The 14,006-nt window shown below is 35.4% G+C and overlaps 3 protein-coding genes across 4 annotated transcripts in view; 1 reads left to right on the top strand and 2 right to left on the bottom strand.

Moving 5' to 3' along the window:
• Nucleotides 1-1,141, top strand: part of tufm (Tu translation elongation factor, mitochondrial) — a 6,236-nt gene extending 5,095 nt beyond the window's left edge. Inside the window, exons 8-10 of the mRNA XM_084125219.1 lie at nt 66-217; nt 299-418; nt 514-1,141. Coding sequence (XP_083981345.1) covers nt 66-217; nt 299-418; nt 514-684 — 443 coding nt within the window. The 3' untranslated portion in view covers nt 685-1,141. The remainder of the gene's footprint in view (nt 1-65; nt 218-298; nt 419-513) is intronic.
• A 2,253-nt stretch (nt 1,142-3,394) lies between these two features.
• On the bottom strand, nt 3,395-11,407 carry LOC311090090 (uncharacterized protein). Of its 2 annotated transcripts, none has more exons than XM_084125222.1 (11): nt 11,227-11,407; nt 6,561-6,650; nt 6,381-6,482; nt 5,999-6,056; nt 4,871-4,914; nt 4,693-4,776; nt 4,523-4,618; nt 4,267-4,356; nt 3,894-3,953; nt 3,741-3,821; nt 3,395-3,666 (listed from the first exon to the last, which is right to left on the bottom strand). In XM_084125222.1, the coding sequence occupies exons 1-11, from the start codon at nt 11,255-11,257 to the stop codon at nt 3,626-3,628; spliced, it is 777 nt and encodes a 258-aa protein (XP_083981348.1). In that variant the 5' UTR covers nt 11,258-11,407; the 3' UTR covers nt 3,395-3,625. The 2 variants fall into 2 exon arrangements, with proteins under 2 accessions (XP_083981348.1, XP_083981349.1); XM_084125223.1 differs by having other exon boundaries at nt 6,561-6,717; nt 11,227-11,306.
• Nucleotides 11,408-12,157: 750 nt separating this feature from the next.
• nog5 (noggin 5) lies at nt 12,158-13,985 on the bottom strand. The gene has a single exon (XM_084089951.1). The coding sequence runs from the start codon at nt 13,006-13,008 to the stop codon at nt 12,376-12,378; it is 633 nt and encodes a 210-aa protein (XP_083946077.1). The 5' UTR covers nt 13,009-13,985; the 3' UTR covers nt 12,158-12,375.
• Between the last annotated feature and the right edge of the window lie 21 nt (nt 13,986-14,006).

The raw sequence follows: 14,006 nt of genomic DNA, 5'->3' as shown, positions 1-14,006 counted from the left end.
GTCACTTTTTTAGGGTCCGAATGTGTCATTACACAGAAATGAAACTCTAGCTCTGCTTCTCTCAGGTATCGAGATGTTCCATCAGTCCCTGGACCGGGCGGAGGCGGGCGATAACATGGGCGCTCTGGTCCGTGGTCTGAAGAGAGAGGACGTCAGGAGAGGCATGGTGATGAGCAAACCTGGATCCATCCAGCCTCACCAGAAGGTCAAAGCTCAGGTGTGTGCATTAGCGAACATTAAACGTCCGTTCAGCACCTTCTGTCCTGCTTCACCAACCGATTAAACTGTGCGTGTGCAGGTCTACGTCCTGAGCAAGGAGGAGGGCGGCAGGCACAAGCCGTTCTGCACAAACTTCATGCCTATCATGTTCTCCCACACCTGGGACATGGCCTGTCTAGTAGAGCTGCTTCCCGGGAAGGTTCGTTTCACCTGTAGAAATACTGAATATCAGCACTAGTTCTTGTTGAAGCGTTTGCTCTGAATCTGTTGTGTTCTCCGTCTCTCGTTTGGTAGGAGATGGTGATGCCGGGCGAGGACACGTCTATAATCCTGGCCCTCCGACAGCCCATGGCTCTTGACAAAGGCCAAAGGTTCACGCTCAGAGACGGCAACCAAACCATCGGCACGGGCCTGGTCACAGAAATCCTCCCCATGACAGAGAACGACAAATACAACTGGGGCTGAGAGACCATATGAAAGAGGGAAACTCTTTGAGAATTTGGTGTATGAAGCCTTTGTGGACTGAAGTTCTAGAAATGGCTCTAGAATTGAATTATGGCCGTTTATCGCAAAATCAAATGTTTGCTAAGGAGAATGACTATGTTCTTATTCATAATGTCTTCGCAAGCCCTTAAAATATGCGCCCACCAATTTTCTACATGAAGAGAAAAAGTAAAGTATTGCTAGGATGAGCAATCAAACATTGTCATGGAATAATTTGTGTCCGTCTTTTATGATCCTCTGCTCCATCTGAGCAGTTCACAAGGAGAAAAACAGTTGGTTAGTGAAAGTTTCCTCATTTAAATTGTACATGGCTTGTCATTGCATGCCGTTCATATACAGACACGCATTTCTTTTCCTGTCTGGTTTCCGGTCATCTGTCTAAAAAATGTGGCTACTGTAATAAAATGTATTCAACAGACCTGTAGACTCAGCTTTGTGTCTGTTTTGCATTTAACCACCTTTCAACAATATAAAAAAATGTAATAGGCCAAGAAATGTACAATATTATGTACATCTATTTTAAGCTGGTCTCATCAAACCTGTGTGTTAACGGTTGATGCGTGTTTTTTGAGTGAATGCATTTTAGTTTGATGGATGGTGATTATTTGTGCTAAATGAGTTAAAATTCTGCAAAAACGAACGGGTCTGTTTTTAGATTTAGCGTTTTGACTGTTGACACTATCGTGATGTCTTTGAGACAGTTATGCAATAAACTGTTAAACTGTTCAGAAAGCTCTTGACAGTTAAAACCAAGAACCAAGTCATATTTCATCTTAAAATCAAGAGATCAATTAAAAGAAAATGCATAATGAAAATAAAGCTTTTTGCATCACGTTATGACTTTTGTTCATGACAAATTACTGTAATGCAATTTTTAGCATAAATTCAGTAAAAAGAAATGCTATCTTGATGTAATTCTAGTAATTAAATAATTACTTAAAAAAAATGTTTCATGTCAAAAGCTATTGAGAATTAGGAAGGAGGTTTTGAATGTGTTTCATTGTCATGAAACTGTTGCAACTTCCTTTTTTCTTTTTTTTGATTGACAGATGACCAGGACATTTCTTGAAACTTTTTTGTGAGATTTGCAACTTTTTTATTTTTTTATTTTTGATTCACATATGACCAGGACATTTTTTGTTTAAAAAAAATGTGAGATTTGCAACTTTTTTCTTTCTTTTTTTTCTTTTTCTTTTTCTTTTTGATTGACATATGACCAGGACATTTGTTGACATTTTTCTGGTGAGATTTGCAACTTTTTTTCTTTTTTCTTTTCTTTTTTTTTGATTTTTGATTGACATATGACCAGGACATTTGTTGACATTTTTCTGGTGAGATTTGCAACTTTTTTCTTTTCTTTTTTTTTTTTTTTTTTGATTGACATATGACCAGGACATCTGTTGATATTTTTCTGGTGAGATTTGCAACTTTTTTCTTTTCTTTTTTTTTTCTTTTTTTTTTTTTTTTTGATTGACATATGACCAGGACTTTTGTTTACATTTTTCTGGTGAGATTTGCAACTTTTTTCTTCTTTTTTTGATTTTTGATTGACATATGACCAGGACATTTGTTGACATTTTTCTGGTGAGATTTGCAACTTTTTTCTTTTTTCTTTTTTTTTTGATTGACATATGACCAGGACTTTTTTTTTTTTTTGAAATTTAGATTTGCAACTTTTTTATTCTTATTTTTATTTGATTTTTTTTTTTTTTTGATTTTTGATTGACATATGACCAGGACATTTGTTGACATTTTTCTGGTGAGATTTGCAACTTTTTTCTTCTTTTTTTGATTTTTGATTGACATATGACCAGGACATCTGTTGACATTTTTCTGGTGAGATTTGCAACTTTTTTCTTTTCTTTTTTCTTTTTTTTTTTGATTGACCAGGACTTTTTTTTTTTTTTTTTGAAAAAAATTAGATTTACAACTTTTTTTTTTTTTACTTTTTTTTTTTTTTATTGACATATGACCAGGACATTTCTTTAAAAAAAATTGTGAGATTTGCAACTTTTTTTGATTTTTGATTGACATTTGACCAGGAAATTTGTTGACATTTTTTTGAGATTTGCAACTTTTTTTCTTTTTTTGATTCTTGATTGACGTATGACCAGGACATTTATTTACAGTGTGCGATTTACTCTAAAAGCTCAAGCTATAAACATCTCTGAAAACAATCTAGATTTTTACTTTGAATACAAAAGCAGTTTGAACAAGGTCTTCAGACGACATCAAATATCATTCATAACCGTCTAAAATTCTGTAATGTGACATTTTGAGTGAAATATTCTGATGGGAAACTGGGACTTCAGGATTTGATTGGATAATAGAAATGTAGGCTAAGATATTTTTGGTTTGTGTGTCTTTGGTTGTCAGCTGAAACTTTTTAATTTGTTAATATTAGTTAACTACATTAGTTAATATGAACTAACAATGAAAAAGCATTTATTCATCTTAGTTCATATTAATTTCAACATTTCGTAATACATTATTAAAATCAAAAGTTGCATCTGTTCATTTTATATAATGGACCTGAGCTGACATGAACTAACGTTAACAAAGATTAATAAACACTGTAATAAATGTATTAGGCTACTCATTGTTAGCTAATTCATTAATCGGTGTTAACTAATTGTGTTGCGTTGATGAATTGTGCGCAAGACCAAGAAACTAAACAGTCAGATTTTATTTCAAGGTTGTTTTTGATAAATGCTTATGTTTACAAACTTGAAAAATAATAATAATGAGCTATTACTCATCCTGTAGCTGCTCTCTAATCATTGAAAAAAAAAAACTCTCTGTTTCCCTTGTCTGGATCTCTCTCTTCAATTTCTCCTATCGTCAGACACGGCAGTTGTCCATTCCTCTCTCATTCACCCTCTCTTCCTCCATCCATCTCTTTCTAGATCGGGACTGGGATTCCGTGCATCTGTTCATATGAATCTGAAACAGGCGTTTACACACATATTCAGTCGGATGTAAAGAGACACGCATTTCTTTAACACACACACACTCACCGTCCTCTGTGTTGTCATAGGATTCTGTGAAGTCTGTGTTGTTGTAGACACAGTCTGATCCGGCCATCATTTCATACGACTCTGGAAGGAGAAAACGATGAAATTAAATTTCATATACCACATGGCCAAACAAACACATAGCAAAACACTTACCAGTGTCTGTGTGGTCCAGAGCCAGATCTTGTTTTCCATCTTCATCTGGATTGATGTAGTCTATGCGGGGAAACATATTTAAAAGAGTTTACTGCACATTATCAATTCAATTGCCACTTAAAAATAAGATTCTTTATTGGTTTCATAAAGAAACTTTAACATCCATGGAACTTTTCCATCGCACAAAAGGTTCTTTATAGAGAATTATTTTTTTTCATAATAAGAAGAAAAATGTTTATTTTAAGAACGGTTGACTGAAAGGTTCTTTGAGGCACCAAAAATGGTTCGGCATCACTGTGAAAAGCCCCTTTTTGAAACCTTTATTTTCAAGAATGTCAGTGACAGACCTATTTGTGTGTGTTTGATCCCTCACCCTCTTCTTCAGACGCATGCTGAAGTTTCTGTGTCCGTTTTCGGGGTTGAGCATACAAACATCCCTCCATGTTCTCATACGACTCTCCATCTATAGAGAAGAAGACACACAGACCCCGAATCCAACCTGAGTCACGTCCTTCCCCCACTGAACTCCAGTCATTAAGAACTTCATCTATTGTGAAGCTTTAATAAGCAGTCAAAACTATATACAACTAGGAATATATTTTGATAATATGTAGTTAAAATATGCTCACCAGTGTCTGTCAAACTGCTGGGCGGTTGTAGGGTGTTCTGATGTTCCTCTGGCCCCGCCCCTTCCTCTTTCCCAGTTGCGTCAGGTTCAAGATAATCTAAAACCAACCACCATTCAATTGCAGAATAAAAATCCCCTCACATAATTACTGCTGGTCAGGATATACAGTACCTTCATCTGCAGACACATAATATGTGACTTTGCCTTCATTGCTGTAAATAGCTGCATCTACATTCTCATAGGACTGCGTCTCATCTGTCCAAACCAACAACATAATATTGACTGTAATTTTCTGGATTTGAATATGGCTGGCACTATAAAAAAATATGAAATTATTAGCAGTGTTTACCCTTCTTGATGTTTTCAGCGCTCTCCATGCACTTCACAGAGTGCCTGTGGCAACACACATTCAAAAACATGAAACAGCCTTCTTAGCACGTTTACTTCTTTAATGTGACATGTTTGCAGTGTTTCAAGTGTTTCCAATGAAGGACGTGACTGGATTTTATTAGAAAGTAATTGAATGAATCATGAAAAGTCTCTATATGACAGGTGGATAGAGAGGAGGGCTTGGTGATGTCGAGCTGGTTCAGAGGGGGACTTTTTTTTTTAATTAAGACCATGAACGAGTATTAAAACCCTCTGGTGCTCTTTGGTCATTTTTGACCGAAACATTTTACGTTTTGTTTTTTTATAGATTTTTTTACTTCGAAACTTGGTAAAGGTTTTGGCATTTGCTATGTGAACACACCAAAAATCATGGACATGATTCGAAAAGGCTATAAAAAATTGTCACACTTGTACTGTTGAATGAATTACAAATGAATGGGAAGCGGATTTCATCTAGTGGAAATGTTTGGTACTGCGCCCAAACAAAATCTTACTGAAAGCTCATTTTTTGAGATATCAACCTCAAATTTGGAACATAACTTTAGATTTATGGCTTTGATGTTCTCGCAGGTTTAGAGTAAAACATGTTTTGGAAAAAAAATTATTTAATATAAAATTTTTACAAAAATAGGATTTTTGTGCCTTTTTCAATAATAAACTTAAACTTCTATATCTTTAAGTTCACTTTTTTTCACGTCAGCAGTAATCTACTAAGTGCCGTCTTAAAAAGAGACCAAACTCAAGTCTGTGCTCCAAAGCATTCAATATTGACGAGAGTTTAAGTTTAAGTGGTCAATGCTCAAAACATAGTTAAGTAATAAATAGATTATAACTAATGCATAAACATAATTTAGCACCATAAAATCCCCTTAAAATTCAAAATATTATATAAAAAACATTATCAAACTAAAATATATTAATTTCATTGAAGTAAAAAAAAATTGACTGCCACGCGAGGAGCACCAGAGGGTTTTGATTTTTTTTATATATATATATATATAATACTGCCAATTTGGGCAACTATTGTCCCAACAAGATATATAAAAAAGAAAAGGGAATGAGTATTGAAAAAAGGCAAATACATCACCCAAAAGTAGTATAAGGGGCAACATGTCCATTTGTGTGTGTCCTCTGTGCTGTAGGTGCTGCATAAAGAAAAACGTATCATTAAGGACCATCATAAATCTATGAACTATAATGCAATATATAATTTGTCAACATGAAGCTTGTATGTTGAGAATTTTTCTATGTCAGTGTGTGTATTTTTTCGTATTTTAGTATTAGCCATATTTTTTTATTAATAGTATTTTTATTCATATTTTTTTTACTAATAGGCATATTGAAACAGCATAAACATGGTTAATCTGGACACTTCCTGTGTCCTCGTAAACAAAATGGCTTCAAAACCATACAAAACTGTGATTCTGTGGGTGTGGGTGTGGGTGTGTGTGTGTGTTCACAACACTTGCCATTCCTGCGTCGTTGTGTTTTGCAGGTGTAGGTGAACAGAACGATCCCAATCAAAAAGGCTGATGCAGGAACTGTGTAGAGCAGCCAGTCAGGCCGAGACGCTAAACACAACACACACACAAATGATTAACTGATTCAGCATCGGATTTATTATGGCATAATGCTGTATAAAAACTTACCTGTGTTATGTGAGGGGTTTTTGACTGGCTTGAGAGCAGGTTTGCTGTGAGATGTACCATCAAACACAGTTGTGTTAACTTTTGTGTAGCCTGTGGACATGATGAAATTGTCTTTCTTTCGAGCTGAAAGTTCACTTCGTCATGCTGGTTTATTAAACTAACACACATGACATAATCAGAAACCATGTACACATCATAGCAAAATATATTATTTTTTTTATAGACTTACAATCTTACTACACTCTTAAAAATAAAGGTTCCAAAATAGGGTTTTCACAGTGATGCCATAGAAGAATCATTTTTGGTTCCCCAAAAATCCTTTCAGTGAACAGTTCCTAAAAAATTACTTTTTTTTCATACTCTTAAAAGTAAAGGTTATTTATTGGCATTGATGGTTTCATGAATAACCTTTAAAGGGGACCAATTATGCCCCTTTTTACTAAATGTAGTATTTAGTCTCAAACAGCTCCTGCTTCAGATACTCTGCCAAAAACTAAATTATTATAATGTCTATCGTGGCCACACTCACGTGGCATTGCAGTTCTTCATGAAAGTTAGGGGCTGTTTACACGACACTGTTTTCAACTAAAAACGTAAAACATTTTATGCATTTTGGCGGTTCATTTACGCGACAACGGCATTTTGGGTGCCTGAAAATGAGTTTCAAAGTGCAAGTTTTTGAAAACAGTCTCCGTGTAAACAACAAAAACGCAAATCTCTGAAAACGATGACGTCATGCACATGCGTATTACGGGTTCAGTGAATAGACCTTATGCGTCAGAGAAACGAGGGCGCCGCCATCTTTAGAATGGCATTGCTGTCCAGGAGTAATTAGCTTTTGAAATGGATTTACTTAATGTAAAGTTAACGAAAGTTATCATGAGAATTGTGATGTTTAAAGCAGATGACTTAACAAATGTCAGTCGACCGGGAAGATTTTAAAACGAGCCGTTCATTCATAAATAAGCAAGATCGCTGTGAAAATACAGCCCGGAAGTCAAAAGACAACGAGCGCAGCGCTGAAAAGGGGCGGGGCTACATAAGGTCTACAGTGTTTCATCGCCATCTAACGGCTTGGCAAAAGAATACAGCGTTTTTTAGGCGTTTTCGCGGATCGTTTTGACATATGTGGAAAACTCAAAGGAAAAACTTCTCAGTTTTAAGCATATTGTTGTCGTGTAAACGTTCCCTTATTATTTGCATGCGTTTTAAAGCCATAGCAGTCTAAACGTCTGATATATGTTTTTCTGAGCGCACACATCCGAAGCACGAGCACAGAAAAGCTCCATGTCAGACGGAGCTTCACGTGAGTATTAAACGAAGTTCTCTTTCACGTCTTATTGCACTTAAACTGTCAAATACACACAAGGTTGTCACCGTTATGTTCAGTTAGTTTCTGTTTTCATGGACTTTTAGTTTGTTGTGTTCAGTCACATGCGTTCCTTTGTTCAGTTTCCCGCCAGTCTTTAGTTGTCATGGAGATTCATTTAATCTGCACAGGTGTTAATCATCATTGCCCTCATTTGCTTTGTATTTCAGTTGCAGTCTAGTCAGTTTCCAGTGGTCCGGTGTTGTACCGAAATCCGACTCCCCGGACAAATCGCACTCCCCTTCGCGTGCACGCGCAAGCGAGTTTAAATGCACTTCCTTTGCCATGATATCCGTTTATCGATCGATTTTTCACACTGCAAGCACACAGATCCTGCATGAAGCTTTGTCTACACTTAAATAAATTAACAGAAAGTGAACTAGTGTGGATAAAAGATGCAAAAAAACAAACACAAAACAAACAAGCAAGCAAAAAACATGGCAGATCATTTCAAACTATATAAACTTAGACGAAGGAATAAAGCTACCAGCTATCAAAACAAAACTGTTAATTTCACTTAATTTAACCGAACTTATCGTTTGTGTTAAACACGCTATGGTTCATAGGAAAATATTATATTAGGCCTAGCCTATCTCCCCATTAAAAATAATAATATTTAACCTTTTTTCACGAAGATAGGCTTTAAGAGTTCATCAAATAGGCTGCATACTGTATATATATATATATATATATATATATATATATATATATATATATATATATATATATATATATATAAAAGACAGGTATTTGCCATATATATATATATATATATATATATATATATATATATATATATATATGGCAAATACCTGTCTTTTTGTTTGTTTCTTTTTTGCTTAATTGCGTCTTAAAAATAGAAATAAAACAAATTATTAGTGATAATTGACAAAGCTAAAAATGTAAAGAAACCTTAGACACTTTTTTTTAATTAATAGTTATTTTCCAGCACATTAGGGCCCCAAAAAGCATTATTTATTTCATTCATTCTTTCACTTTTACATCTTACATAGCTTATGGATATAGCTTATGCTATTACATAGCATCATGGTTTATATATATACACAGTATGTAGCCTATTTGATGAACTCTTAAAGCCTATCTTTGTGAATAAAGGTTAAATATTATTATTTTTAATGGGGAGATAGGCTAGGCCTAATACAATATTTTCCTATGAACCATAGTGTGTTTAACACAAACGATAAGTTCGGTTAAATTAAGTGAAATTAACAGTTTTGTTTTGATAGCTGGTAGCTTTATTCCTTCGTCGAAGTTTATATAGTTTGAAATGATCTGCCATGTTTTTTGCTTGCTTGTTTGTTTTGTGTTTGTTTTTTTGCATCTTTTATCCACACTAGTTCACTTTCTGTTAATTTATTTAAGTGTAGACAAAGCTTCATGCAGGATCTGTGTGCTTGCAGTGTGAAAAATCGGATCGATAAACGGATATCATGGCAAAGGAAGTGCATTTAAACTCGCTTGCGCGTGCACGCGAAGGGGAGTGCGATTTGTCCGGGGAGTCGGATTTCGGTACAACACCGGTCACGTCTACATTAGAGGTTATGTTTTGTTTGTCTGCCTGTTTGGATTGCCTTTTAAGTGGATTATTAAATACTTTTGAAACTTGATCATCATCATCATCATCTTCTTCTTGTTCTTATTTCAACCTTGTGTGACAGAGGTTATGTCAAAAACACACACATAAGTTCACATAAACAGTCGGTTATGTCTGTGAACGTAAACATCTGGGAAAGAAACCGCATGTGTATATTGGACCTGTGTATTAAAGTGAAAGCAGTGTAATATACAGTGCCTACTGCTGTAAATTCTGTTCATATCAAACAACAAAAGAAAGACAGAAAATCACTCACTGCTCTTGAATGAACAACTTTAGTAGCTTTAATAAGAATGCATTTCTACTGCTGTTAAATGCTCTGCATGGTGAGGAGATAAACATGGCTCACTCAGGGCGGAGCTAAGCTAATAGGATGGATTACATCAGCCATAGTGGCCGTGGCCTGAACATGCACATCCCTGAATGGCTCATTTTGAGACACTGTTTCAGATTTATGGGGAAAATAACAAAGTGGGTAGATTTTACCACAGCAGGACGGCTGTGTACACGCACTGCAGACACATAAAATGTTCAATAACATTATAAACGTCAATTTTGCATAACAGGTCCCTTTTAACATCCATGGAATCTTTTCATCACACAATAGGTTCTATATAGTGGAAAATGGTTATTTAAATTATTAAAATATTCTTCGCGCTAAGAAAAACAAGTGGTTCTTTTAAGAACTGTTCACCGAGAAATTCTTTGTGGAAACCAAAATGGTTCTTCTATGGCATCACTGCCAAAACCCCTTTTGGAAACCTTTATTTTTTAAGAATGTGAAGAACCTTTTTCCACTAAAGAGCCTTTTGTAGAATGGAAAGATTCCATGGATGTTGAAGGTTCTTCTTGGAACCATTGACACCAATAAAGAACCTTTATTTTCAAGAGTGTTCATAATATTTGAGTGATATCAGAAACAATTTTGCAGTGTGAAATGTTGAATGTCAGGAACACAGCAAACATCAGGCCGCTGTCACTATTAAACCAAACTGTGTTCTTTCTGTGGTTTTAACATTTTGATCAGAATAATTTAATCCAAAAACCAGAATCAAACTCTTCTTTAGATGTGTTTACAGTCTAAAAATTGTTCTGTTTGTATCATTATTGAAATGATCAGGATGGAAGATTTATTTTGCTTGGTTTGACAGATCTTTTGAAAAACAAGGTGAAGCAGCAGCATCTTTTAGATTAGCTTCATTTACTTGACACCGTCAGACTTTCAATCTTACTCTTTTTCTCTTGCAACACACTCAGAGACAGATCCCAAGGGAGGGACCGCTTGTTTTCTCACCAGCTGCCTTCACACGTTTCCTTTCTTTAGCCATGTGAAGCGTTATTTTCACCGAAGTGATACTTACTCTGCTAAACTATCAAACATGCACCCAAACCATCAAGCGCCGAAGATGATGTTTCAGTGTTTCATTAACAGTGTTGTTTGGGTGAAAAACTGCATTGTAATTATCAGAGACCAAAAACAGCAAGTCCGTCTGATATTTTTCTGACATTTTTCTTTTAAATAAGCCTTTTTATGTACACAATTACATTGCTTTGATTCACATATGCTGCATATTTAAATGCATTTATTTGAACTGCTGTAAATTATACCACTTTTTCTCTTATCAAACAGTATAGGTTTGCCAGAAAAATATCAGAACTTTATTAACTTTACTTTTACTTACCTTCAGTTACGGTCTTGTTTGTTGCATTCATCCTGAAACATCAGAGAGCAAATATGCGTGTGAACACAAAGATGGGTGAGTGAAAACTGACAGTAAAAGAGAGGAGGTGAAAACAGATGTGGCGGAAGAGAAGGAGGGAGAAAGAAACAGAATAACATAACATGTAAAAAAAAGGAGAAGTGAGAGAATAAACATGTCAAACGTGTTAAATACAAAGCTATCACGACACATAAGTGTTTTCAGAAATAAACTTTCACTTATTAGCATTTAAATGCATATATATATATATATATATATTTTTTTTAATATATATATATATATATATATATATATATATATATATATATATATATATATATATATATATATATATAAAATATATATATATATATATATATATGCATTTAAATGCTAATATATATATATATATATATATATATAGGCTATATATATATATATATATATATATATATATAGGCTATATATATATATATATATATATATATATATTTTTTTTTTTAAGAAGTCTCTTATGCCTGCATTTATTTGATCAAATTGTTACAATTTAAAATAACTGTTTTATATGGGAGTATATAGTCAAATGTTTGAGGTCAGTTTTTTTAAGGAATTAGTACTTTCAAAGCAAATATGTGTTAAATTAATAAAAAGTGATTTGAAATTTTGAATAAATTCTGTTCGTTTTATTCATCAGCGAACCCTAAAAAAAAAAAAAAAAAAAAAAAATATATATATATATATATATATATATATATTTAACAGCACAGAGTATAAAATCAGTATATTAAAATGATTTCTGAAGGAAATTTGTATTATTATCAAATGTAGCAATAACAATACAAATACACAATGTTGGCACTTTTATTGTCTTTTTTTTTTTTTTTTTTTTTTTTTCATTAAACATTTTCTTCACATGCTCACAGATAAATATAATTTAAAACAGCATAGCCAAAGAATGCACAATCACAAATGTGTCTTTCTATTAAAGTCCTCCTTGTCAAAGTTGTATGGGTGGTGGGTGACAAGAACAAGTCCGATTCATATTCACCCTAAAATCAAAAGAAAGGAATACGAATTCATGTTGTGCTAAACCATTTTAGGATCATTATTAAAATGGTCAAGCTGTGGGCTTCAGCACGCGCAGCCGCACTGTGAAATGACCGGGTAGTGCGCGCGGATCCACGCGCATCGCTTGAGCGCGCGAGAGCCCTGCTGGCAGTGCCACCGGAGGAGCGTGACGCTCACGGACTGCACCGGTTTACAAAACATACCCTCCGGTAAAGAGCACGAGCGCTCGGTCGAGCACTGTCCTTCTTTGACGTATCTCGGCCAGAAGCGCACGCCCAGATCTTTCCATATTGACAGCACCGGGCACTGCGTGTACGACCACAACCACCGGCGAACCCTGCGCTCCGTTTTCGGTGCTGCTTTAAGACCGGTGAAATCCAGCTCCTGAAATTCACTGGGAATCGGTCCGACGAGACTGATCTCGTCATCTCGCGTGATTTCGGACCCGTTTCCTCGCGTTGGTGGATCGGTCGAAGAGAAGACTGGGTCAAAACTGCTGCCGAGTTTCCGCCGCAGCAGCCGAGGGGTTAAATCCCTCTCTCTCGGTTCCAGCGCCGGGTCAGGGTCCTCGTGCAGGTCCGGTACCGGCAGGTGTTCGCTAGGGGACGGGCGCACGCGCAACTGAAGCTGAGATTGCGCGAAGTAAACGGTGACGGACACGCAGAGCACGAGCGCAGGAGACGCCTTCATTTTCATTCCAGTCAAGAAAAAGTTTTGTCCGATTTACTGAAATTAAGTTTAACAAAATAAAGTATGATTATTAGTTTTGGATCGCGGTTTTTGGTTACAAATAGCTTGTGAAGAACAACTCATTCAAAACCGTATGCCTCTAAATTACTCTTCACTGGCAGGTAATTACCTAATGAACTGTTTAGAGACTTTTAAAGGGAGACTAGGAAGGCTACTCGTCTTTATAACTGAAGCCTGTCTCCTGCTGAATGGAGCTTTTCTTTGGAGACGCCAGACGCGTCATGAGCGGCGCTTGTGTCGCCCCGCGGGTTTAGATCAATGTGTCACCCGTTACAACTACAACACCCCCCTCTCACGGGTGAGCCGAGACCCTGGAATGCCAAAATGAACTAACTGAAAGTAAACTCAATACGTGTCATTATTTACTGTTATTTTTATTATAGGCAATATAGGCCCTTATAGTATTAATGTTTTATAGACTACTGTTATGTTGTTGGGGTTTTTTTAATGTGATTTTGACATTTTTATTAGGCTATTTTTTATGTTTTTTATTTATTTATTTATTTTTATTCCAGTTTAATTTTTATTTCAGTTGTGGTGTAATTTTAGTTTTTATTTATTTCTAATTTTATTTATTTCCAACGGCTCCAGGAGGTTAATAGAAGCAATGCTATGTGTTTTTGTAAGAAAAATAATCCATATTTATAACTTTATAAACTTTAATCACTGGCTTCCGGCAACGGCCGAGGTCACTCTTCCTCCAGAGCTGGACTTGCGTACCGCTGTTACCATTAAATATGGATAGGCTATTTGTCTTACAAAAACGCATCGCTTGGAAGGCCTTCATTAAGCCCCTGGTGTCCTATGGATAACTTTTATAATGGAAGTAAGTCATAAACACCTATAGGATGGCTTGAGTGTGAGTAAAGCATGGGATAATTCTCATTTTTGGGTGAATTATCCCATTAACATTTTTGTTACTATAGGTTAATAAATGCTGTAAG

The sequence above is a fragment of the Abramis brama genome (assembly GCF_963993115.1).
Source record: "Abramis brama genome assembly, chromosome: 1".
Taxonomy (NCBI): Eukaryota; Metazoa; Chordata; class Actinopteri; order Cypriniformes; family Leuciscidae; genus Abramis; species Abramis brama.
The sequence above is the reverse complement of the archived record's forward strand: the minus strand, read 5'-3'. Positions and strand labels throughout refer to the sequence as shown.